This window comes from Culex quinquefasciatus, chromosome 3, assembly GCF_015732765.1.
Source record: "Culex quinquefasciatus strain JHB chromosome 3, VPISU_Cqui_1.0_pri_paternal, whole genome shotgun sequence".
In the NCBI taxonomy this organism is placed as follows: domain Eukaryota; kingdom Metazoa; phylum Arthropoda; class Insecta; order Diptera; family Culicidae; genus Culex; species Culex quinquefasciatus.
Genome location: NC_051863.1, coordinates 103,809,184 through 103,835,697, shown reverse-complemented (window position 1 = coordinate 103,835,697; position 26,514 = coordinate 103,809,184). Strand labels below are relative to the sequence as shown.

Sequence of the window (26,514 nt, the reverse complement as noted above, 5' to 3'; positions counted from 1 at the left end):
TATGAAAATCAAAACATCCACTTTAACGACCCACATGTCTTTTGTGGTCTCTATTGCAAGTTTCTGCTCAAACCGTGGTGTCCAAAGGTTTGAATGGGAAACACACAAACCTCTTTTACTCCCTCTACGACCTTTGGATTGCGAGTCCAACCGCCGCCAGCGATTTCACTGGAGCAGGCTTGGTTTGATGTGTTGTTTGTACTTATACGGGGATGACGACTCCTTCACCTGGAATGACTTAACGGCCTAAGCACGTTTTACTTCCCCATCCGATGGAAGGTTGGAGCAGATGCGAATCGAACCTAGAATCATCCGCCTATCAAGCGGACAGCGTAAACATTTGGCCACGCATGCTACCAATACCACACAGAAAAAAGTTGAAAATTACCTCTTTTTAATGTGTTAAATGTGAACCTGATGAAAATTCATTAGAAACTGATGAAAATTCACCAGTTTCTGGTGTAATATTACACATTTTTATGACTCAAATTCTGTCATCATTCCCTGATAAATATTATCATATTTTTTTTCTGTGCAGACATATCAAGGGATATTCGGATTGATAGATGTTATGATTTTGCCCAAATTTAATAAAATATCTTCACGCAATGATATTTTAATTTATTGAATACCGTTCATTCCGTTTCGTAATCCGAGTTGAATTGATTTAACGCATATTTATTCAACCCGTTTAAGCAACCTTTAAAATGAGCAAATGGGTTTAAGCAAACTTTATTTTGATTTGTTTGCGCTTAGAATATGTAAGGAAATTTGCATTACAAACTAATCCGTAATTATTTTACCATCTTATTTCTAGGAAATCTTTTTTTATTATCTCAGTTTCTAAAGATAATAAATAAGCAAGAAAATTTTTTGTTATCATTATTCAAATTTCCTTTTATTTGTATATTCTGAAAAAAAAGAATCAACAAAAGATATTTCATGCACAATTTGTAACAATGAAATTTCCTGATTAATTGTCAATTTATATTCGCCTTTCTACCTAAATAGATTGCAGTTTAATCTACAAGCTGTGTAAAGTGTAAAATTCCCTGTGGTTAAATTCGTTATTTGTCCTGTTGTCAAGTTGATATCTTTTTTTGTTTCAACTAGACCACTATAACCACTACACCAAAAACTGAAAAGAAAAATCAAACAAACAAAACTAAATTCATGCAAAAATAACTTGGTCGCTAAGAATAAGGCACAACCGGCTTGGAGCGAAAACCATGCGACACTAGAGGCACAATTGAGGAAATGTGCTTTCCTCGCGTTTCTGGCAAATACTTGTGGAGCAAAATTGTTAGCAAGATACAAGTAACCGCAAAGGGGAGAAATACGAATGCTCCCCAGGCGCTCTGAAGGGTCGGAAACAGCATGGCAACGATAAAGTTACAACTCCACGACGAAATACTTCCCAACGACATTGCGGCTGGACGAGGACTGACCTCAAAGAGTTCTGTAAAAAAGTGAGAGTTGATGAAGTTGAGTTATTTGCTTTTGTTCATAGTTGGAAACTTACCAGAGCCTATAAAGTATGGTATGGGTCCGAGTCCAATCTGATAGAACAAAATGTAGAGCAAAATTGCAACGATGCTGGCGTAGGAAAACCAACTTACGGAGTTCTAAAAAGAAAAGATTTTTTATTTTTAACTTGGGCTATAATTTGATTATTAACACTCACAATCAAGTATACTACAACTGTTAAACCTAGCAGGAAGATCGAGCACATTGAACACGATAGCAAGGCCAGGAATCGCCTGTTGATTTTTTCCATAAGAAGTGGTGAAAAGAACGCAATGAATAAATTGAGACAGCCAGCGCCAAGATTTGCAAATTTGGCACCCGTTGAGCTAAGGCCCACGGATTCAAAAATTGAAACTGAGTAGAAAAATACCTGCAAGAATAAAAGTTTAACGCATGGGTAATACTAATTAACTCAAAGAATTCATCTACCGCGTTGATTCCAGAAAGTTGCTGTCCACCTTGTAAGGCACAAACAAGTATCAGAGGCATTGTCAACGTTGGATCAGTTATCACTGACCACAGAGATCGTTGTTTCTTTGTACTCTGCTCAGCTCCCTCGGGGTCACTTTCATCGTTCAAGGCTTCTTCGTTACGAATTGCTTCTATTTGTTGCTTAACGTAGTCATCTCTTGCCTTTCGACCTCCCAGTCGTTGAATTTCGTTTATTGCCTCATCCCGCTTTTTCTTAATAATGTACAGGTACTTGGGACTTTCGGGAAGCCAATGATATGGTACAAAAAATGTAATGACTAATATCACGGAGAAACTAAGTCCATACTGCCACAGCTCTTCAGTACCGAAGACCTCTTCCAGACTCATTACTTGACCAATCACAACACCACCTTTGTATTTAAAGAAATGTGTTAAGTTGTAAAATTTCACAGAAGAGCTTTTCAAAACACACCTGTAACGCCCATAGAACAAAGCACTCCAAGCTGTCCTCGCAAAGCAATTGGTGCCAATTCTGTGAGATACATTGGTATCGTGCTCGTGGTTAGTCCGGCAGCCAACCCGACTATTAGTCGACCAATAATGATGAGTTCAACCGAACTAACTGCTCTGCAAAATTGGAAACAAATCCCACCTAGTACCAAAAGTACTCCGCAGGATAAAAACGACTTTTTCCTGATAAAACATTAAATACATTTAAATTCATCAGTTGCATTTTTTATCAGAAGCATAACACACCTGCCCATCTTGTCAGCAACCCATGCACCTCCGAGCGATCCGATGATTCCTCCAACTAGAAATATCGAAACCACCGCTGCCCAGAAAGTCTCCAAACTAGCCTCACTGAAAACTATTCCATACGTTTCGTATATTGTCTGGTTGCACCATTCTTTAATGTACTAAAAAGATCACAAGATGTTTTCCAAAATTCTAAAATTTGCCCAGATATCTTACCGCAGCAGGGGCATTTATAACGCCAATATTGTAACCGGTGGGGATTGCGGCCCCAAACGTTGTGGAGATGCCGGCTGTTACTAACCAAAATGTCCATGTTGCTTCCTGTATCATAAAAAATAGAAAAGTTGATATCACCAGTTTTTTGAAAATCTTTTAAAAAATCATCCCTGTAAACAAACTTTAGTTGGAATCAAAGTAACATAAATAACAGGTTGAATCCACTACATACCAAATCTGTTTTCACTTTATTCATGCTACTGAATTGGACCAGAGGTTAAAATAATTTGAAGCACGTTTGTCCTCTTGCAGCACGCAATATTAAGTTATCACCAGATTCATTCAAGCCAATCGGTTTGGTTGAATTCGTGTAAGATTAGTGGAGGCTGTCCGTTTTACGTGAAAATTTTACCAGTGACGTGCCACATTACTACTGTTGAGCTTCTTCTGCCCTTTTTCGAAACAATAACTTTCTCGTGCTCAATAGGTTAAACTTTTCTCTTGTCTTTATGTCAAAATTTTTATACCAGAAATATGTAGATTATTCAACCAACAAACCTGGGATTATGAACCTAGATCGTAATTCCAATTTGATGAGTAAGTTCGCAAATAATGTTTATTTTTCGACGTGGATTGAATGAAATAACACCTAAACGCTCATATAAGTTATGTTTTGAATCTATCCTCTTTTTGGGAACGCCACTGTACGCTTTTTACCAGCAATCGTCTAATCATCAAACAATGAGCCTGAGAATGCTGCGAATAATCCTTATCGGCTATTATCGCATGACTGGTTGTCGAAGTTATTTTCAAGTGAGTTTGGCTGCAGGAGCATTTAATTTCAGTCAAAAATGAGCTTGCATCAATAATTTGCCTAGTTTAATTTCTATCAATTTTGTTTGTATAAAATAAACTGAGTTTTTTTAGTGGTATTTTTGAATTAAGATAACAAATTAAACGTACTACCGCATTGAGACAAACTTAAAGGTAGGCTTTCAATTATGTATCATCATAGTTATAAGGGAGTGTGGGGTAATTTGGACACCCTAAGGAAATTGCTCTGTCACGGGCTGTATGGATATTTTAAAGGAATGTGGATGAAACCAGATGATAATAGAGACCATATTTGATGGAAAAATATCATTTATTTCGATAAATTTTGATGAAAACCCCATTTTTTTTTCGCAAAAATTAAAAGGTGTTCAAATTACCCCCACATTTTTGTGTGGGGGTAATATGAACACCCCTATGGGGTAATTTGGACATGCCTTGTGGGGTAATTTGGACATGCTTTGTGGGGTAATATGGACATACCTTGTGGGGTAATATGAACACCTTTTGAGGGGTAATTTGGACACATGTTGAAGAATAAGTTTAACATTTGATTTTTTGAGCATGTTTTTTATCCTTCAACCTGGTTTTGAAATTGCTTTATATTTTGAAGTGTTGTTTTGTTCACAATATTTCATCAAAGGTTTAAATAATGATTTTGTGATAGGACTATAATTCAATAGGAAGATAAAAAATAGTTCAGTGTAGTATACATAATTTAATCATTAATACTGAAATGATTTAAGCATTGATTCTGGATTAGGCACAAGTATAGTTTTTAGTGATTAAGGTATCGTTTATGTTTATATAAATCAATCTCTATATAGTATTTATTAGCCTGAAAAAAATCATTTTTTTAATTTTACATTCTGTAGCTCTTCAAATTTAAATATAATTGTAAACCAGCATAGAAATTAGAAATGTCAAAGAAATTAATTAAAAGCAATCAACATTAGAGTCTTGTTGAACGCCAAATGTACAGTAATCAGATTTTCATCAATTCGAACATTGGAATAAATTTGTCTAAATTAAAAACTAGGAGTTTTGTGGCCGGGACCGTGGTGTAGGGGTAAGCGTGGTTGCCTCTCACCCAGCCGGCCTGGGTTCGATCCCAGAAGGTCCCGGTGGCAAATTTTGAGACGAAATTTGTCTGATCACGCCTTCGTCGGACGGGGAAGTAAATGTTGGCCCCGGTCTAACCTAGAGGTTAGGTCGTTAGCTCAGTCCAGGTGTAGGAGTCGTCTCCCTGGGTCCTGCCTCGGTGGAGTCGCTGGTAGGCAGTTGGACTTACAATCCAAAGGTCGTCAGTTCGAATCCCGGGGTGGATGGAAGCTTAGGTGTAAAAAGAGGTTTGCAATTGCCTCAACAATCAAGCCTTCGGACACCTAGTTTCGAGTAGGAATCTCGCAATCGAGAACGCCAAGGCAATGCTGTAGAGCGAATAATTTGATATTTTTTTTTAGTTTTGTGAAAGTTCTCATTGTTCACATTCCTTTTTGATTGTTTTGACATATTAAATCCCTCTAAATTTATCTAAATCGCTTTAAAAACTTATCCAACCATGAAAGTTACTTTTTTGTTGCCTGACAAGTAGACTTTCAGGTAAGTCCAAATTACCCCACAAGCCATGTCCAAATTACCCCCATAGCATATTCTATCATAAATTGCAATTTTTGATGATAAAAATGGATAAAATGCATAATTTTTATACGTACATGTCTCACGCATCGTCCAAGCAACCCCCTTAAACATAAAATGTCCACTTTTTTGCCATATAATCCCTGCAAAACCTTATTTCCTAACCTTCAAATATTAGAATTTAAGGCAGTGCCAACCGGCCTTTGGAAACTTTTACATATTACACCAAAACTACTTAACCTATTCCAACTTTTTTGGTTTGTCCATACTCCTAGGCCATTACTAGTACTAGCCTTATCACTTAAATTGCCGTTTTCACTTTATATCCGAAGAAAACGTGATTTTTAAAGGGGTGTCCAAATTACCCCCCCTGTCCATATTACCCCAAACTCCTACTATCTTGATCGTACCTGCAACTCGTTTCGAATGTCAAGATAGTACAACCACGACGATATACAATAGAAGAATAAATAGTTTACATCTGCTAAATGTTCAATTTGCTATTATATTATTATTGTATCATCCATAATACAAACCCACATTTACCTTTCTTTGCTGGTGCAGCTGGTTTGAAATCTCAGGCTTCCTCTCCGGTGCATATAGAACGATTGATTCCGACTGTTCGTTGGCGTCCATGGTGTGAAGCAGTCTGTTAACAAGTTTCTTGTGGGCCCAATTTTAAAGCCCTGAGATCATTCCCGGTAGTTGTTTTTCATTCACAATTATTTATTATTGCACTGTTTTTTTACATCTAACTACGTTGTATTAATCACAATGTGGTTGAAAGGAAATAACTGAAAAATAACAATTTTTCTTTATTATTTCAAACTACATTATCCACCAGCAGTTTTCTACACTTATCAAGTGACAAGAGGCCACTTGACTGCTTCTTAATCATAAGTTTTTAACACTGGGAAACCCAAGTGTATGATTCATTAAAAGAACTAATTTTGATCATTCCTTCAATCTGATGTCGGCCCTATTTTTTGCACCGTCGGCAGAGCGGTATTCTGGGAAAAAAGCCAACGGGTTTAATCAAGGTCGTGATTTCGATGTAAAAATGCTCTAGTATTAACAGAAACCCTAAACGCTTATTTTCATGAATGAATCTTGAACAGGGTACATCAAGACCAGTGGCATAGTAAGAAAACATTTTTATTCGGTCGAATAAAAAATACATAAAAAAGTATCTTTTGAGTTTTCTGATCCGAGAAATTTCATTTGATCAGTGAACAAAATGAAGAATTATTTTTATCTTGTTTAACAAATTCATTACATATTTAAAATCATTATGAACAATGTAAAGCATTGAATATTACTATTCGATCACGAATGATATAATACAATTCAGTTCAGCTTTTATCGTCTACGTGCATATGACCTCCAATCAGCAACTACAAGCAGATAAACATACACGATTCAATTAGAATCCAGAACAGTAAGCTAACATAGAAAATGAACTGTAACTTTTTAGTTTGCAAACATATGCCAAAGTCCAGCAGATGATATCAACAATTTAGAAAGTTGATACCTTTGGGGACTGGAAGATCGAGGATTATTATTTAAACAAAAGATATTATGTAGCTCATAAAAAAAGATCACAAAACAGATATTTCACCTTAATTTTCGTGGGCTTACACTAAAATATGACAACAAAATATCCAAAGTTTACAAATAAAATCAACTAAGGGACGGAACTGTGTTGGATTATGGAGTGTAAGTACTCTTTCATGCCTATTTGGTGTGACATAAGAAAAACAGTACACGGATAAAATGTTCTACCCGATAGAACGATATCACAAACACATTTTTCATGCACATGCACAATGGCTTACAGTGTGTCTTGTCGGCGTCAAAACTTACTATTTTTTTATGTAAGGATACAATTCATGTATTGAATTTATTATGCAATTAAGTTCGACATCTAAGGCTGACACAATAAATTAATGATTCTGAAAACATAATCCAACTCATAATAAACCATAATCAACCATAAACCATAATGGAATTTGAGTTTACTTCTGACGTTTTGAAAGTTGCTTGATAGATTGAATTGTTTCTACCTATACTAATAATTTACTGAAGCCATTTTTTCCAAACGGGATTTAAAAACAAAAGCCAGGAGTTAATATGTTCGTTCATTTTAGGTAGATTTTGCTATTGTGTATGTTTTGTTTTCTCTATTCAATTCAGTGTGTACAATTATTGTAATATAACCATAGTTAGGTAAAGGATTTTCATGCTTCGTATTGCCATACATTATACTTAATTGGACACTATTATGAACGAATGGATGAACCAACTGTTCTTCCAATCGGCTAACGCCTCTAACTTGTAATCATTTTCAAGTTTGATTTCAAGCCCAAGTTTGCGTAAATTTTGAAGTTTGCTTAGTGTTTTGCTTTCTGTCAATGTCATATCTAAAAGATATACGATAGATTAATTTTTGTTTTTTTCTGATGCGGTATAAATTCAAGAGATATTGTTAATTTTACAATTAGGATGATAAGCCTACTGATAAAGGCTGTACTAATGGTGCAGCTAGTAAACGCGACGAGAAATATCTATTCACCGTTGTATCGAACATGTAAGTAAACATTTTGGGTGCATTTTCAACTAGACACATACGATTTTGCTTAACACAAATTTTAGATCTTCCCTTGTAAAGAGATCGTTCAAAAGAAGGATTTTCCACTCAGATTGTTCAGTGATGATTCATGTGTCGTACTGCATTTTAAGTTATTTGCATAAACATTTATGTATAATCATGCGACTACAATCGATTTCATTTCAATCAAGTTAATGTTTTGGTTAAGTGGCAACTATCCCATTGCCTGTGATTTTTTTTCATAAGATACAGAGCCGTGAAGTTGGGCGAATACGGGACAGCATCAAACAAGAAAACATACAATATGGCAGGGCTGTTAATACTATCAAAACTCGCAAGAATCCCGAATTTCGTTCAAATCGGATCACCCCCTCAATTTTGGTACCTCTTAAAAAAATTGACTTTTTGGTGATTTTTAAGCGATACCCCTATTTTCAAACGGCGATAGCTCAGGAATCTAAAATCTTAGAAGGTCGGTCTTAAGCTCTGTCCCTATTAGATGGCAAAGTTAAAATTGATTTAAACAGATAGCAATAACATTATTTCAAGAATGTTCGAAATGATTACTCAATTATCGAAGTCCCATACAACCCTTCGGATAATCGAAACTTCGCACAATCGAGACTTTGGATATTCGAGTCTGGACTGTATACTCAACCAAATGTTAATGTGCCTAAATCAGAAATCTTTGGTGCCAAAGTTAGTTAAATGTTTTATGTTGATATCGTACTCAAAATACAAAGCTTTCTCGTGATTAAAGAAAGATCTGCGTGATACAAGAAAAGGAAATCAAATCTTCCCACTCTCCTCTGTTCTTTGAACAAAAAGTCTACACAGAAAAAAAAATTATGGCAATATTCATCAGGAAATGGTGACAGATTTTGTGTCAATAAAATGATAAATTTTACTTCAAAAAATTATGAATTTTCATCAATTTTTGATGAATATTCATCAGGTTCACATTTTTACACATTTTTATGTAATATTACTAAAAAAAAGAGGTAATATTCAACCTACCAAATTTTCAACATTCCAAAATTCAACTTTTTTTCTGTGTGGATCAGCTTACTTATCTATAAATCACCGCCGTCATGCTAACTTGTCGTACGTGCTTTTTTGGCCAAATTGAGTTAAGAACTCCATTTTGTTCATCTCACAATGCCTCAACTTTTGACCTTCACAGATCCCCAAAATTCGATTTCAATCCTGAGATATTCAATAAAAACCGAAAAAACTCCGTGCAATGTTGTCGCTCTTCATATGAAAGAAGTTTCAATCTTGTCGTGCTATCTTGACACAGCCTGAAAATTGATGTAAGTGCGACAATTGGCCAAAGGGATTTCTAGTCAGAACGCTATTGACATAGGTAAGAGCTAGACTACAGTAAACATTTTCAATTATAACTCGGGACTCCGGCAACCAAATTCAATAAAACTTCAGGGTCATGCACGGAATGATCAACCAAACAAAACGTGTTTGTTATTGTTTGCACTGCGTGATCTCGTATTTGTTTCTAAGTAAGTCAAGCATCAACATTTCCCGTGCTCCGAATCCTTTTTCCTCTCCCGGTGAATGGTGGAGATGGGAGCGGCCGGCAATGGATGGCTTTCATGGTGCTGCCTGTCCTGTTCGGGTAGAATTGGTTTTAATTCCCTTTAATCATTTTCTAAGCAACCTGAGCTGGACAATCATCACATATACATGAAGAAATCCAGTCTGCAACCCGCTAAGATCACCCACTCGGAAAACAATCTGGTAAATTTGAGTGTCTGGCGCAGGCGGACGTTTATCGTGCAGTTCAGACACACTTGGCACACTTATTCTAGCCAAGTTTTGCGTAACGCCAGACGAATCTGGCGATAATCGGGCAAAATTTCAGCCAGCTGTCTGGCAACAAAATCAACCGGTTCAATCGGTTAAACCGTGCACGACCGGTTTGTGTCATATTCGCCAGAAATCTTGGCAGAAATCAGGGGCAAATCTGGGGAAAGTTCTGCCAGATGGCTGGCGCAAGCCCCCAGACGAACGCCAGAAATGCGTCCGTCATTTCCGATCGGGCACCATCTCCATGCGAATGCAAATGAGCAATTCTCTGAGATTTCGGTCATTCGATTTTTTCTGTATTTTTTAATCCGGCTGAAACTTTTTTGGTGCCTTCGGTATGCCCAAAGAAGCCATTTTGCATCATTAGTTTGTCCATACAATTTTCCATACAAATTTGGCAGCTGTCCATACAAAAATGATATGTGAAAATTCAAAAATCTGTATCTTTTGAAGGAATTTTTTGATCGATTTGGTGTCTTCGGCAAAGTTGTAGGTATGGATATGGACTACACTGAAAAAATGATACACGGTAAAAAAATTTGGTGATTTTTAATTTAACTTTTGTCACTAAAACTTGATTTGCAAAAAACACTATTTTAATTTTTATTTTTGATATGTTTTAGAGGACATAAAATGCCAACTTTTCAGAAATTTCAGAATGGGCAAAAATCTTTGACCGAGTTATGATTTTTGAATCAATACAGATTTTTTCAAAAAATCGAAATATTGGTTGCAAAAATTTTTCAACTTCATTTTTCGATGTAAAATCTAATTTGCAATCAAAAAGTACTTTAGTGAATTTTTGATAAAGTGCACCGTTTTCAAGTTATAACCAATTTTAGGTAACTTTTTTGAAAATAGTCGCAGTTTTTTCATTTTTTAAAATTAGTGCCCATGTTTGCCCATCTCTGAAAAAAATATTTTTGAAAAGCTGAGAAAATTCTCTATATTTTGCTTTATTGAACTTTGTTGATACGACCCATAGTTGCTGAGATATTGCCATGCAAAGGTTAAAAAACAGGAAAATTGATGTTTTCTAAGTCTCACCCAAATAACCCACCAATTTCTAATGTCGATATCTCAGCAACCATAGGTCCAATTTACAATGTTAAAACATGAAACATTCGTGAAATTTTCCGATCTTTTCGAAAAAAATATTTTCAAAAAATTTAAAATCAAGACTAACATTTCAAACGGGCCAAACATTCAATATTACGCCCATTTGAAATGTTAGTCTTGATTTTAAATTTTTGAAAATATTTTTTTCGAAAAGATCGGAAAATTTCACGAATGTTTCATGTTTTAACATTGTAAATTGGACCTATGGTTGCTGAGATATCGACATTAGAAAATGGTGGGTTATTTGGGTGAGACTTAGAAAACATCAATTTTCCTGTTTTTTAACCTTTGCATGGCAATATCTCAGCAACTATGGGTCGTATCAACAAAGTTCAATAAAGCAAAATATAGAGAATTTTCTCAGCTTTTCAAAAATATTTTTTTCAAAGATGGGCAAACATGGGCACTAATTTTAAAAAATGAAAAACTGCGACTATTTTTAAAAAAGTTACCTAAAATTGGTTGAAACTTGAAAACGGTGCACTTTATCAAAAATTCACTAAAGTACTTTTTGATTGCAAATTCGATTTTACATCGAAAAATGAAGTTAAAAAATTTTTGCGACCAATATTTCGATTTTTTGAAAAAATCTGTATTGATTCAAAAAATCATAACTCGGTCAAAGATTTTTTGCCCATTCTGGAAATTTCTGAAAAGTTGGCATTTTATGTCCTCTAAAACATATCAAAAATAAAAAAATTAAAAATAGTGTTTTTGCAAATCAAGTTTTAGTGACAAAAGTTAAATTAAAAATCACCAAAATTTTTTTACCGTGTATCATTTTTTCAGTGTAGTCCATATCCATACCTACAACTTTGCCGAAGACACCAAATCGATCAAAATTCCTTCAAAAGATACAGATTTTTGAATTTTCACATATCATTTTTGTATGGACAGCTGCCAAATTTGTATGGAAAATTGTATGGACAAACTAATGATGCAAAATGGCTTCTTTGGGCATACCGAAGGCACCAAAAAAGTTTCAGCCGGATTAAAAAATACAAAAATTAAAATTAAAGAAAAAAGACCGATTCCGTAGAGAACTGCTCAAATGTGAATGCACTGTGTGCTCTCGTATTTGTTTATTCAAGGTCAAACATTAAAACGCGTTTATCTCGGAACGCCAAAAAGCGACATACGACAAGATAGCACGACAGAGTCGAAATATGAGTGAATTTTATTTTTGAGATAATTGTGAGGATCCGGGTTGAGAATCCCCGACTCGTCTGGTTCGTCCGGAGATCGGTGTTGGAAGAGGCTGATCGTATGTTGACCTCGACTGACAGCTGTCCGCTGACAGGACGTTTGCGTTACGGGTGTACCTTACGCTTAGTAAGTCCGGAGATCGGTGTTGGAAGAGGCTGATCGTTTCCCACTCGGAAAATAATCTGGTAAATTTGAGTGTCTGGCGCTGGCGGACGTTTGTCGTGCAGTTCAGACACAGTTGGCACACTTATCCTAGACAAGTTTTGCGTAACGCCAGATGAATCTGGCGAAAATCGGGCGAAAGTTCTGCCAGCTGTCTGGCACAAAAACAACCGGTTCAATCGGTTGAACCGTGCACGACCGGTTTGTGTCATATTCGCCAGAAATCATGGCAGAAATCTGGGGGAAATCTGGGAGAAATTCTGCCAGATGGCTGGCGCAAGCCCCCAGACGAACGCCAGAATTGTGTCCGCCATTTCCGACCGGGTTGTTGAACTCGACTGACAGCTGTCCGCTGACAGGACGTATGTGTTACGGGTGTGCGTAACGCTTAGTACAAGGGGCGCACATGCGAGGGTATTATTCGGGCCCACACAATAATGTATTGATGTGTTTTTTAAATCTTCGGGAAATTCTTGTTTGGTTAATGGATAATTGGTTCACCTGCTAAATTTTTAAAACTTTTTAAACAAAAATGCTGATTCACTTTTTATTGAGCTATTCATTACTTGCTTCGATAGAAAACGTCATTTTAGTGCTTCAAAGTACTGATATGCTAGCATTATGTGCCCGATGGAATTACATACTGTTCCCCCAAATAATTCTACAATTAAATTTGCAACTTTCCCTCTTGCTCTCATGGATAGTTTAATAACTAACTATTTTATAATTTTCAGACGACATGGTGCCCCAAGGAATATGCAAATCTCGACGGATTCCAATTATTGACAATATCCTAACACAATCGAACCCATTCCTGCTTTCCAATCCAGAGCGGGGTGCAATTTTCTGGCAAAGTTGGAACTCATCCTCATTCAAAAAGTTTGCAGATTGCAAATTTTATCTGCAAGCACCACCGAAAATGGGTCTCTACCTCACAGTAACCCAGGCACAACTTCGAAAAAATAGTCAGGGTATTTGCATCGACAGCATCGTGGTTAAGAAAAGCAACGAGAAAAAGTTCCTCTTCTGCGAATCGGACGAAAATAATGCTCCCCGAGTTTTCTCGGACGATGGAGGCCAAATGCGGATAACGATAAATTTAGATAGTACACTGCCATTGTCATATTTGAACAGCACTCTTGAGGTACAGTTCGTGGTAACAGTAAAACGTGACTGTGATACAGAGGGTTTTGAACCATGCGAAGAGGATGAAGATGATTCTTGCATTGGAAAAGGGTTCTTCAACGACGGAATTTTAAACTGCCCCAAGTGTACAGATGAGAAAAGTTGCACCGAAGATTCAGAACAAGTCCCGATTGTGAATCCTTCAAACGTGCTTTTAAGTGCAATTATATCGCTGTTTGCAACCATGGTAATTTTTGGAGGCTGCCTGTGGTGCGTGTATAGATACCGCCATTGTCTAACCACTTGCAATACAAGCCCCGGAGCAGCTGGTAGAAATAATCGTGGGGAAGCCATAGCCGCTGTGGAACAAATGCATGTCGAGCTGCCCTCATCACCATGTAGTGACATTCGACCAACGGCTCCGCCTGACGATGACAAAGATTTTCCACCCACTTACGATTCTCTGTTCCCGACAGGTTCTTCCGAACGATAACGTATTAAGAGTGTAGCTTATAAGATATTTAAATGTAATATTTATAACATAATTCTTAACTTGAGTCATTTCGAAATAAAATGAACTAATCAATGTTTTGTACATACGAAAAATCCTGCATGAACTTTAATAAGATAGAATCACCCTCAGTATGCTTTTTTCTACAATGTATTTCTTATGGAGCGAACTGTCAAAAACTGCTCGACTGCGGGTGCTCCATTATGTCGGCACTCAAACAAATCAACCGATTATTTAACTGTTTTTACATTTAACTTAGTTAATTTAACGGAGTTTAGAAGAGAACTCAGTTTAAAAAAAAATCAGATATATAGAGATATCCACGTATTCTTACACACACACTATAATGCTGTGTGGATAATTAACGCACACAATTAAAAGCATTTTTTTGAAACAACATTTGGATCAGCGCGTTGCGAGCACCGTGTTCTAGTTTCATTTCCGCCAGTTCTAAAAATTTAAAACTGCTCGCAATTTGAAACAATCATTAAACTTCGCGCTGCAGACAGTCTAAGAAATACAAAATTTTTCTTATAATCAATTATCACATCTTGAAGCAATCAAAAATATAAATATAAGCTATCAGTTTGTAACTACTCATTAGGGTGCCCAGAATATGGAACTTTTCCTCAAAACCTTGCTCCACAAGCTGAATATTGTTCCTGTGCTTTTCTCTACGAAATCAATCTTTTTTTGAATTTTAATTTTGTATTTTTTAATCCGGCTGAAACTTGTGTGGTACTTTCGGTATGCCCAAAGAAGCCATTTTACATCATTAGTTTGTCCCTAAAAATTTCCTTACAAATTTGGCAGCTGTCTAAACAAAAATGATGTATGAAAATTCAAAAAACTGTATATTTTGAAAAAAAATTTGATCCATTTGGTGTCTTGGGCAATGTTGTAGGTATGGATTATGGGGAAAATTGAAAAAAAAATGAATAGAAACCCAATTTTCTTACGGTTTGGTGTTCAGGATGCTACTTCACATCTTAAGTTGCCTAAATATTCCCCGAGCCTAAAGTTGGAGAAAAAAATGTTTTTCATACAAAAATGACTTTTTTAAATCGCTGATAACTTTTCAGGATTGATTTTTACAGCTTTGGGTTTTCCATACATTTTTTCGATTTTTCCCATACAAACTTCACCTCCGAGTATCAATGGGCCGATTTTGCTCATATTTGGTCTAGAGTCCTAAAATAGGTCAAGGAGCAATATTCAGCTTCCCGGTCGGAAAAGGCGGACGCATTTCTGGCGTTCGTCTGGGGGCTTGCGCCAGCCATCTGGCAGAACTTTCCCCAGATTTGCCCCTGATTTCTGCCAAGATTTCTGGCGAATATGACACAAACCGGTCGTGCACGGTTTAACCGATTGAACCGGTTGATTTTGCTGCCAGACAGCTGGCTGAAATTTTGCCCAATTTTCGTCAGATTCATCTGGCGTTACGCAAAACTTGGCTAGAATAAGTGTGCCAAGTGTGTCTGAACTGCACGACAAACGTCCGCCTGCGCCAGACATTTAAATTTACCAGATTATTTTCCGAGTTGGTTGTGGAGCGAGGTTTGGAAAAAAACAAATCCCATATTCTAGACACCCTACTACTCATCTGAATACAGCAAACTGTTGTGTCCAAATTCAGTGGCTTATCTGAGAATTATACAACGAGATTTTTAGATTTTCTTTAAATTATCAGAAAGTGCAAAAACTATTTCCATGGTGACCGAATTCAATTACACGGAGAGACCGGCCGGGGCAAATCTAAGAAAATCTTGGTTAATTTAACTAAAAGTATGGGTTAATTTTTTACACATTTTTTGCCTCTCTTACTAAAGAAAGGTATAGGTTTGGTAAAGGTATAGGGTTTGCTTTTGGCTCCGACGCCAAATCCAGCTTCGTTCCCAAATCATTTCTCGAGAAATATTCATTCGAAAAATCTGCAAAAAAGTCATGGACGATCGATTTTCGTCGCCCGATCGATTGACAATGACAGAATTGGTCTATCTCCAATATCCGAATTTTGGCGCTTAATTTACTGTAGAGCACGCGTGACGTCCGTGTGTGGTAAAAAAGTGCTCAATTTTGTGGTAGGGGGTTTCTCAGAGCCCACATTATGGATTTAAGCTCTCTTGGGCGCATTTGAAAGGGGATGTGCTGAACCTGAACCAGTTCCATACCAAATTTGAATTTATCCATTTTTTATGGGGACTCGGAGTGTGTTTTCACCTGATCAGGCGGTTTTCAAATGAAAATTCGGTCGAAAATTGAAGTATAGAAATCGTTTATTTAGCCAAAAAATTGCATTTTTCAAGCCCTACATCCTCCCAAATTTTCATCCATGTCGGTAATGTGGTTCTTGATTTACAGCTTGAAGACTAATTCACTGTGAAGGGTAAAAACCCCTAAAAAAGGTAAAAGCCAACTTTCACCAAATGCCAAAACTATTCCTTTGGCATTTTATCTATTTTTTTCCATATCATAATCTAGACGATAATCGAGGTTCTGAAACAAATTTGACCTCATTCGGATTTACCGTTCAGATTTTAGAAAATTTCCATTTTTGCCTTTCTTACAAGTTGAGCTTCACATGCAGACGCGAGCAATGCTGGCGCGTGATGCTGGCGCGTATAGAGTTTTGATACTAGATTACGCGCTTTTAGTTCAAGTTGCTTTATAGATTGCTCGTTCATCACACATCGCCTTTCATGATTATCTATGCTAAGCTTCAGTGAACGCATACTAGACGCAAGCTGCTATCCGTTCTAAAGCCCTATGCTCATTATTTTGCCTTTCTTTTTTGTTTTGCTCATTCTCTGATCGATCTCTGAGTGAACGAATTTCTGGTGAGCGTCCAAGCTGCCCATGCGCCAGTGACAACGCACATCACGGGTTTGGTTTTCTAGCTTCGGTACGAGCCTTTTTGTGTGTTAGTATTTTGGTTCATCGTATCGGCTCGTCGGCAATAGAGTTATCTACGTGCGCATGTATTGCGTGTACGTACACGAAAAAGATTGAGGTTAAATTTTGTACCCGCCAGCTAAACAAATGGGGTGCTAGTGTGCGTGAGCTCGGGCTTAGATAACTCTATGAACCCAGTGTAACGACGTAGTCCCACGTGAACCGGCCGCAGGTCAAGGCGGCGCCTCGCTGGGCGTGCAAGGCGGTGCGTCGGCTGTCACTCGAGACAGCAAGACGTCATCTTCTGCACGTCGGGGAAGAAGCCAGTCTGCAAGTCATCGTCTGTGAGAAGAGGCTTTACAACGCGGGTACAGCAAACGTGGAGATTATCGACAAATTATAGTTTTTTCGAACCGAGAGAAGAATTGAAAAGTAGTGGCGGATTTTCTTATATATAAATTTATTCTAACTAATTCTACCTGCTCAGGTGACTTCGGCGCCAGCGGTATCGGGGGAAAATTACCAGCGGGAGTCCGCATTGCAGGATACGGCTAAAAGTAGTTGCTACCCATTTCTTATTTAAAACATGTTCTAAACCAAACTATGAAATTTAGGAACCATCAGCTAGCAGTCGCAACAGTAGGCCAATCCACAAAAAGAAGTCGTTGTGCACCAAATAATGTAAGCCCTCCTCCAAAAATCCCAATGAATTCTCTAAAAATAAATTTAATTTACAGCTTGAAGCTGACAACAGTAAATTGTCTGCTTTCTCGATTTGGGACGCCACACGTTTCCACCCTAACAACCTTCAAGATTATTTGTGAGGTTAGGATCATGGATGAGTCGCCTGATGTAACCTGCCAATCTTGCAACCTTCCGGCAGGCGCCGAAAAGGAGACGGTACAATGCTGCGTTTGTCTCCTTTGGGAGCACTTTCTCTGCGCTGGAGTAGATGCGGAGGTGAAAAATCCAGGTGTGCAGTACACCTGCGCTCCTTGCGTCCGCAAACAAAGAGAGTCCGCTTTGGCCTTAGACAAGAGGCTTCTTAGACCCTCAACCATGTTAGCCCGAGCTACGTACGCTGGCTCCCAGCGAAAATCAAGTGCCCACGGAAGCGTGGTCTCCAACCGCTCGGTTCTCGAAGAGCAGCTAAAGTTGGTAGAGGAAGAACAGGCCCTTCGGGAGCGAGAACTAGAAGAACAAAGAGAACTTCAGCGTCAAGAGATCGCAGAGGCTGAGAGACAGCTGCAGGAGAAGAGACAACGTGCGGAAGAGGAACGGCGCTTGGTTGAGGAGGAGAACCGCTTACGCGAGCGGAAGCTGCAAGAGGAACGAGAGTTAACCAAACAACAGCAACAGTTTAGACGGGATTCGCTCGAGAAGCGCCAGGCAATCGTGCGTCAGCTTTCGCAAGGAAGCAGCCGGTGCGGATCGGAAACGAGCTCAACCGACAAAGTCAAACGTTGGCTTGACTTCCAGGTAGACGTCATAGCCGCTGGTGGTGATCCCTTGGTTGAGCAGAGGGCCAAACCCAAATCTAGCATGAAAATCGAACCTCCAACGCCAATACCTAGACATATGACGGACTTTCTTCTACGTCCGTTGGCTCTGCCGAAACCACATCCAGCGCCCTTTCCGGCTCAAGGACCGCGGCCAAATCCTGCGCCCTTTCCGCAAACGTTGCCAATGCCCCTTCCGGCTTCCGAGCAGCAGCCACTGCCTGTTCCTCCGCCACATCCAGCGCCTTTTCCGCAACATTTGCCAGGGCATCTTCAAGCTCCTGAGCCGCAGCCACAGCCCGCGCCGCAACCGATTCCTGGCCAACAGCAGCAGCCTGCGCCCCAACCATTGCCACCGTTGCTGAACCCTGCGCCGCAGCCACAACCTGCGCCGCAATCGATTCCTGGCCAACAGCAGCAGCCTGCACCCCAACCATTGCCACCGTTGCCGAACCCCGCGCCGCAGCCACAGCCTGCGCCGCAACCGATTCCTGGTCAACAGCAGCAGCCAGCGCCCCAACCATTGCCACCGTTGCTGAACCCTGCGCCGCAGCCACAGCCTGCGCCGCAACCGATTCCTGGTCAACAGCAGCAGCCTGCGCCCCAACCATTGCCACCGTTGCCGAACCCCGCGCCGCAGCCACAGCCTGCGCCGCAACCGATTCCTGGTCAACAGCAGCAGCCTGCGCCCCAACCGTTGCCGCCGCCACCAAACCCCGAGCCGCAGCCACAGCCTCAACCATTGCCACCACCGCCGAACCCCGCGCCGCAGCCGCAGCCTGCTCCTCAACCATTGCCACCGCCGCCAAATCCTGAGCCGCAACCGGCCCCCGACCGACGGCGGCAGCCTGGTCCTTATCCGGAGTCCGAATTCGATAGCACACAAAATTGGCACGGCTCCTCTCACCATTCAAACGTGTCAAATCCGTGGCAGTCGCTCTCAGATCATGAGCGGTACTCACAGGAAAATCCGCCTTACCCAGAAACTAGTACTGCTACTAGGCGCTCAAGTACCGGAAGTGGACCGTCAGGTTCTGGGTACGCACTTACACCACAACAAATCGCAGCGCGCCAAGTGCTAGGCAAAGAACTACCTTCCTTCGACGGAAATCCCGAGGACTGGCCAGTCTTCTTCAGCAGCTACCTGCAGTCAACGGAGACCTGTGGATTCACAGATGCGGAGAACCTTATCCGCCTCAACCGGTGCCTAACGGGTTTCGCTAGATTGACAGTACAAGGGCAGCTGCTCCTGCCATCAAGTGTACCACAAATCATCGAGACGCTGAGAACGGTGTATGGGAGGCCAGAACTTTTGATTCGTGTGCTGTTGACCAAGGTCCAGCAAGCACCAGCACCGAAACAGGATCGGCTGGACACGGTAATGGAGTTTGGGCTAGCCGTACAAAACCTTGTAGCTCACCTGCGAGCCGCCGATCAGCACAGTCATCCAACGAATCCGATGCTGATGCAGGAATTAGTGGAGAAACTTCCGGGGTCAATGCGCTTGAGCTGGGTCGACTACAAGAAATATCACCTACCAGCTACGTTGGGAACGTTCGGAGACTTCATGTCCGAACTCGTCACGGCAGCTTGCGAAGTGACCTACGACCTTCCCCTGTTTGGTAGCGGTGCAAAAGGGGAAAGGCGCAAATCGAAGGACACGGGTTTCATCCATAGTCATCTGCAGGGGTCGGAAACTTCCGCAAGAAAATTCCCCAACTCATTCGGTAAACCATGTTTTGCCTGCGGCCGCGATGGGCATCGCGTGGCGGACTGCGAACAGTTTAAAGCTGCTACCGTGGACGAACGCTGGAAACTGGTTGAGCAGAAGGGACTGTGCAAAACGTGCCTAAACAGTCACGGGAGATGGCCGTGTCGCTCGTGGTCCGGATGTGAGGTTGAAGGTTGTCGCCATAAACATCACACACTTCTACACATTTCTTCGCCATCGCAACAAAACGTGAACATCACAGCCAGTCACATAACCCGCGGACACTACAACTGGCCGTTGTTCAGAATACTACCGGTGGTGCTCTATGGAAGTAACTGCTCCAAAATAATCTATGCCTTTATCGACGAAGGCTCTTCCTACACGTTACTGGACCAGTCTGTGGCGAAGCAGCTAGACGTCACGGGTCCAACCGACCCACTGACTCTTCAATGGACCGGAAATGTAACTCGAGTGGAAGCTGATTCACAACAAGTGCGGCTAGATATTTCCGGCGAAAAACAAAAAACGCGGTTTGATCTGAGCAACGTTCGCACAGTGCGACATCTCCTCCTCCCTCCCCAAACGCTAAAGTACAACGTGCTCGCGCAGCAATTTCCCCACTTGCGCGGCCTACCCCTAAACAACTACGAGCTTGTTCGGCCTCAGTTACTGATCGGCCTAGACAATCTGCGACTCTGTGTGCCACTCAAACTGCGCGAAGGCGGACCGAAGGACCCTATTGCCGCCAAGTGTCGTCTGGGCTGGAGCGTCTACGGATGTGTACCTGGGCGAACAACCGGACCAGCCGTCGTTGGTCTACATGTGAGTCCAGCATCCGACGCCGACCGAGAGATGAACGAGCAGCTTCGCGATTACTTTGCACTGGAGGACGCTGGAGTTGCCATTCCAAGAGCAGTGCTAGAACCCGAAGACGACAAACGAGCCAGACACATCCTCCAGGAGACCACGCAACGCTTGGAATCGGAAACTGGTTTCGAGACGGGACTACTATGGAACACCGACAACCCAGAATTTCCTGACAGTTATCCCATGGCCGTTCGCCGCCTGTGTGCACTGGAACGGAAATTCGAACGAGACCCGGCGTTAGGAGCGAAAGTACGAGAACAAATAGCAGATTATGAGCGCAAGGGATACGCTCACAAAGCAAACCTGGCCGAGCTGACGTCCGTCGAAGCGAAGCGGACTTGGTATCTCCCCCTCGGAGTCGTCGTGAATCCCAAGAAGAACAAGGTCAGGTTGATCTGGGACGCAGCGGCAAAAGCGGGCGGAGTTTCGTTCAATTCAAAGCTTCTCAAGGGTCCCGATCTGTTAACTCCGCTGCCCAAGGTCCTGAGTCAATTCCGCCAATTCCCCGTGGCCGTATGTGGGGACATAATGGAAATGTTCCACCAAATTCGCATTCGGTTCCCTGATCGCCAGTCGCAACGATTTCTGTTCCGAGAGCGACCGACAGACTGCCCACAGGTGTACGTAATGGATGTAGCAACATTCGGGGCAACCAGCTCGCCGGCCACAGCGCAGTTCGTCAAGAACCTCAACGCTGAAGAGTTCGCTCTTGAATACCCGCGAGCCGCTACCGCCATTGTTCAGAACCATTACGTAGATGACTATCTCGATAGCTTCAGAACGGTCGAAGAGGCAATAGAGGTGGTTAACGAGGTCAAGCTGGTACACACCAAGGGTGGATTCAAGCTCCGGCACTTCATGTCGAACAATACGGATGTTCTACGCGGAATCGACGAACCGGAAGAAGAGAAGGCGAAGCATCTAGCGCTGGACAGGGGTGAAAACTCGGAATCGGTGTTGGGCATGAAGTGGCTGCCGAAGGAGGACGTCTTCGTTTACTCGTTTACCCTGAAAAGTGATCTGCAACACATCCTCGACGAGGAACACGTCCCCTCGAAACGCGAGGTTCTTAAGGTCGTCATGAGCTTATTTGATCCGCTAGGATTCATTGCGTTTTTCCTAGTCCACGGTAAAATCTTAATGCAAGACATCTGGGCCAGGGGAACCGAGTGGGACCAGCGGATTGCAGAGGATCTATACGTACGGTGGCGGCGCTGGGTCGACATGTTTCCGGAACTCGACACCTTGCGTATTCCACGATGCTACTTCCAATCACCCTTTCCCAAGAACCTCGAAAACCTGGAACTACACATCTTCGTAGATGCCAGCGAAGTGGCGTACTCTTGCGTGGCATACTTCCGTTTGGAAGCAGAAGGGAAGGTTCAAGTGGCATTCGTGGGATCCAAGACAAAGGTCGCTCCGTTGAAAGCGCAATCAATCCCGAGGCTTGAAATCAAATCGGGTACCCTAGGAACGCGAATGCTCAACGCTATCAAGAACTATCACTCCTTTCCGATCGCGAAGCAGATTTTGTGGACCGATTCCATGGTGAGCTTGGCGTGGATTAAGTCGAAAGACCATCGACGGTATCATCAGTTCGTCGCCTTCCGAGTAGGCGAAATACTCATGTCAACGGATCCGCAGGACTGGAGGCACTGTCCCACGAAACTCAACTTGGCAGATTTAGCAACAAAGTGGAACCAGGGGCCACACCTTTCAATGAAAAGTCCATGGTACCAGGCACTCGAGACTCTACAAAGCTCAGAGCTCAGTGGCCCAAAGAACAGCTGATCCCGGAGACCACCGAAGAACTACGCCCAATCCGCTTCAACCTCGGACACTTCGCGCCGAATTTCGACGTTTCTCGATTCAGCAGCTGGGTAAAACTCCACAGAACCACCGCCTACGTTTTCCGGGTCGTTGACAAGGCTCGCAAGAAGTCGCAGGAGCAACAGTCGGATCTCCATGTACTCTCCCAGGAGGAACTGCAACGGGCGGAATATGCACTGTGGAGAATGGCCCAGATCGAGGCCTATCCTGATGAGGTTGCGCTTCTGTCCAAGACCAAAGGCCCTCCCGAGGGTCACCACGGTGTCGTCGAGAAGTCCAGCCCAATCTACAGAACGTGGCCCTTCCTGGACGACAACGAGATCTTGCGAATGCGGGGTCGAATCGGTGCTGCACCTTATGCACCGTCCGAAGCTAAGTACCCTGCCATTCTCCCGAAAGATCACCTAATAACCTACCTTCTCGTAGACTGGTTCCATTGCCGTTTCTGCCACGCCAATCACGAGACCGTTGTTAACGAGATCCGCCAGCGCTTTGAAATAGCTAACCTCCGCACCCTCGTGAAAAAAGTTGCCAAGAACTGTACCTGGTGTTACGTCTCGAAGGTCGTTCCGCGGACTCCGGCGATGGCCCCACTACCAGAGATGCGGCTCTCAGCGTTTGTCCGTCCGTTTACCTTCGTCGGACTGGACTATTTTGGACCGGTATTGGTGAAAGTAGGGAGAAGCAACGTGAAACGGTGGGTGGCCCTCTTTACATGCCTGACGGTAAGGGCCGTCCACATGGAGGTGGTTCATTCTCTCAGCACGGAGTCATGCATTATGGCAGTGCGCCGCTTCGTCGCGCGTCGAGGCGCACCAAGAGAGTTCTGGACGGACAACGCAACCTGCTTTCAAGGCGCCAGTAGCGAGTTGAAGAAGGAAATCAGAACCACAACTAGAGCCTTGGCCCTCACCTTCACCAGTGCGCAAACAAGCTGGAAGTTCATACCACCGGCCTCACCACACATGGGCGGAGCATGGGAGAGGCTTGTACGCTCCGTAAAGGTAGCGATTGGCGCGATTCTGAACTCACCTCGCCGGCCTGACGACGAAACTCTGGAGACGGTGATCTACGAAGCTGAAGCAATGATCAACTCGCGCCCACTCACCTACATACCGCTCGAATCAGCGGACCAGGAAGCGCTGACTCCGAACCATTTTTTGCTGGGCAGCTCTACTGGGGTGAAAATACTTCCCACTGAACCTGTGACTCAACGATCGACCCTGCGCAGTAGCTGGAAACTGGCGCAGTACATTACCGATCAGTTTTGGGGCGGTGGCTCAAGGAATACCTACCAGTCATTTCAAGAAGAAGCAAGTGGTTCGAAGAAGTCAAGGAGTTGGATTGGAGATCTGGGTGCAGGTGGAAGGTGGAACAGCGAACCGGAACCAGTGGATCCGAAGAATCGATCCGAGTCATCCGAGGACAAGAGGTCGAATCCGACAGGCATTGGTACGAACATCAACGGGGAAAATGCGAAGACCAGCATCAAAACTAGCTGTTTTCAGGACGTCCTGGAGAAACGTCAACCATGGGGAATTCAGCAGGAGCCTGCCCTTCACCATGGTTCACGGTGAAGGGTATGTAACGAGGTAGTCCCTCGCTGGGCGTGCAAGGCGGTGCGGCTGTCACTCGAGACAGCAAGACGTCATCTTCTGACGTCGGGTCGAAGCTCTGCACGTCATCGTCTGTCAGAAGAGGCTTTCATCGTCTGTGAGAAGAGAGCTTTACAACGCGGGTACAGCAAACGTGGAGATTATCGACAAATTATAGTTTTTTGAAGTAGAAGAATTGAAAAGTAGTTCTTTCTTATATATAAATTTATTCTAACTAATTCTACCTGCTCAGGTGACTTCGGCGCCAGCGGTATCGGGGGAAAATTACCAGCGGGAGTCCGCATTGCAGGATACTGCTAAAAGTAGTTGCTACCCATTTCTTATTTAAAACATGTTCTAAACCAAACTATGAAATTTAGGAACCATCAGCTAGCAGTCGCAACAGTAGGCCAATCCACAAAAAGAAGTCGTTGTGCACCAAATAATGTAAGCCCTCCTCCAAAAATCCCAATGAATTCTCTAAAAATAAATTTAATTTACAGCTTGAAGCTGACAACAGTAAATTGTCTGCTTTCTCGATTTGGGACGCCACACGTTTCCACCCTAACACCCAGCGTGCGTTTGTCGTAGTGAAGTCTCACCGAGCGCTCAGTCGCAGTATGCTTCCCAAACCCAAAAACGCTTAAATGCATACTACATCATTTTCTGGCTTGCCTATTGAAAGCTCACAATTTTGCCTGACGCCTAAATGTCAGTTTAGTGAATTCCAGCAGGCGTTTCAAAGCTTTCAAGAACATTTATGCGGTTTAACGTTACATCGTTTAGGGTGTGGAAAAACTTTCTCCCAGTCACCACTTTAACGCTCTGGAGCAAACGGAATTATTTTGTTTTCTCGTTAATTCTTGATATTTTGAAAAGTGCAAAAAACACTCAGAGAATAAGAACAATTTAGCGATAGGCAGAAAACATTACGAACATCGCAAATTGTGAGCTAATTCTCTGCCTCACAAATATTTTTTTCTGATTTTAAAAATCGAAAATGCTTGTGTGCGAGCACAGCTTACACCCGGCCATGGCAAATGAGGCAAAAACCAGCGCTTTTCAGTTTTATGAAAAAATCATGTTGTGTTTTGAATTGATTCATGAATGGGCCATTCTTTATTTTGCTATTTCTTTGAAAAAAAAAAAATCAACTGCCGTTATATTCCTTTTGTAAGAAAGGCTCTATCTCACCCCAGGTGGGATTAAATCGGGTTTTTCAACAATCGATTGTTAATTTTGCTAACCCGAAATTGCTGACCACCAGTAACTAAAATTAACTAAAAAAAATAGTTGGAATTGCAATTTTTGTTAGTTAAATGGGCGAAAAAAATTCTAGCGGTCGACTGCTAGAGTTTTCTTTTTCAGAAAAATTACTAAATGTTTCTTGTTTTCATTTGAAATATTGTGGAATATTCTGTTAAAAACTGGCTGGAACAAATTTTTCAACATTTTTTTTCGTTGTATCAACCGAAATATTTTTGCATGCAGCAAATTATTAGTGGTTTATAACAAAACATTTCTTAATTAAACATAATTTATTTTAGTGTCGATATATATTTTCTTAAATTATCTAACGAAACAGGCTGGGGCCGAATTTCTAGCTATATTTTTAACTAATGTCTTACTTGAATACAGAAAAAATATTCGTACTTGTAGTCAATAATTAGCTGTTGTTAGCAATATTTTTATTGAATTTGCAGTAAATTTTAAAATAATGCCTCACAAATTAATGCTGAGTTTTTTGATTTTCGCATTTATTCTGCCTAAAAATTTAACGTTTTGCTCTAAGTTGTTTTTTTGCATTAAAAGGAACTCACCTGACCTTCAGAACGGAGGTCAAATACTTAGGAGTAATCCTCGACAAAAAGCTGGACTGGAGTGCACATCTGGACTACGCAGTAAAAAAGGCAACTACTGCGATCTGCCCAAGTAACCGCGGGACTGTATAAGGTAACTTTAAATCCCCTCTATATCAACATATAAAGTTTGCCTATAGAGTCTCGAAACTTTATATTCACTTTATACGCATGGAGGTAAAATTGAGTGGCGACGTCTAGAGTTGATATAAAGTTATACAGTGGTAAAACGTCAAAATACTACGTTACCGACAAAACAGAAATAGAAAAATCAAAAGTTTTGTGCAGCTCTCTCTCTCTAGGGAG

The 26,514-nt window shown here is 41.6% G+C and overlaps 3 protein-coding genes across 6 annotated transcripts; 2 read left to right on the top strand and 1 right to left on the bottom strand.

The window, feature by feature from the left end:
* Positions 1-583: 583 nt before the first annotated feature.
* LOC6052795 (solute carrier family 2, facilitated glucose transporter member 3) lies at positions 584-26,443 on the bottom strand. Of its 3 annotated transcripts, none has more exons than XM_038260146.1 (9): positions 26,170-26,443; positions 5,947-6,194; positions 2,932-3,036; positions 2,716-2,876; positions 2,432-2,652; positions 1,957-2,369; positions 1,685-1,897; positions 1,523-1,625; positions 584-1,459 (listed from the first exon to the last, which is right to left on the bottom strand). In XM_038260146.1, the coding sequence occupies exons 2-9, from the start codon at positions 6,034-6,036 to the stop codon at positions 1,194-1,196; spliced, it is 1,572 nt and encodes a 523-aa protein (XP_038116074.1). In that variant the 5' UTR covers positions 6,037-6,194; positions 26,170-26,443; the 3' UTR covers positions 584-1,193. The 3 variants fall into 3 exon arrangements, with proteins under 3 accessions (XP_038116074.1, XP_001868999.1, XP_038116075.1); XM_001868964.2 differs by lacking the exon at positions 26,170-26,443 and adding an exon at positions 7,019-7,159; XM_038260147.1 differs by lacking the exons at positions 5,947-6,194; positions 26,170-26,443 and adding an exon at positions 3,164-3,455.
* On the top strand, positions 3,775-14,050 carry LOC6052800. Of its 2 annotated transcripts, none has more exons than XM_038260149.1 (2): positions 3,775-3,918; positions 13,054-14,050. In XM_038260149.1, exon 2 carries the CDS (start codon positions 13,059-13,061, stop codon positions 13,935-13,937), a length of 879 nt encoding a protein of 292 aa, XP_038116077.1. In that variant the 5' UTR covers positions 3,775-3,918; positions 13,054-13,058; the 3' UTR covers positions 13,938-14,050. The 2 variants fall into 2 exon arrangements, with proteins under 2 accessions (XP_038116077.1, XP_001869000.1); XM_001868965.2 differs by lacking the exon at positions 3,775-3,918 and adding an exon at positions 7,821-7,987.
* LOC119769177 lies at positions 17,064-24,331 on the top strand. Its single transcript, XM_038261082.1, has 2 exons — positions 17,064-17,236; positions 22,779-24,331. Exon 2 carries the CDS (start codon positions 22,940-22,942, stop codon positions 24,329-24,331), a length of 1,392 nt encoding a protein of 463 aa, XP_038117010.1. The 5' UTR covers positions 17,064-17,236; positions 22,779-22,939.
* Positions 26,444-26,514: the final 71 nt, after the last annotated feature.

What these genes read in the sequence shown, in the direction of transcription:
- LOC6052795 (XM_038260146.1), bottom strand. Translation starts at nt 6,036, where the DNA reads ATGGACGCCAACGAACAGTCGGAATCAATCGTTCTATATGCACCGGAG. An exon ending in AACTTTCTGGAATCAACGCG is followed by an intron (nt 1,898 to 1,956) that starts GTAGATGAATTC and finishes TTATTCTTGCAG; the next exon opens with GTATTTTTCTACTCAGTTTC. An exon ending in ACCATACTTTATAGGCTCTG is followed by an intron (nt 1,460 to 1,522) that starts GTAAGTTTCCAA and finishes ACTTTTTTACAG; the next exon opens with AACTCTTTGAGGTCAGTCCT.
- LOC6052800 (XM_001868965.2), top strand. Translation starts at nt 7,903, where the DNA reads ATGATAAGCCTACTGATAAAGGCTGTACTAATGGTGCAGCTAGTAAAC. An exon ending in TTCACCGTTGTATCGAACAT is followed by an intron (nt 7,988 to 13,053) that starts GTAAGTAAACAT and finishes TATAATTTTCAG; the next exon opens with ACGACATGGTGCCCCAAGGA.
- LOC119769177 (XM_038261082.1), top strand. Translation starts at nt 22,940, where the DNA reads ATGGCCCAGATCGAGGCCTATCCTGATGAGGTTGCGCTTCTGTCCAAG.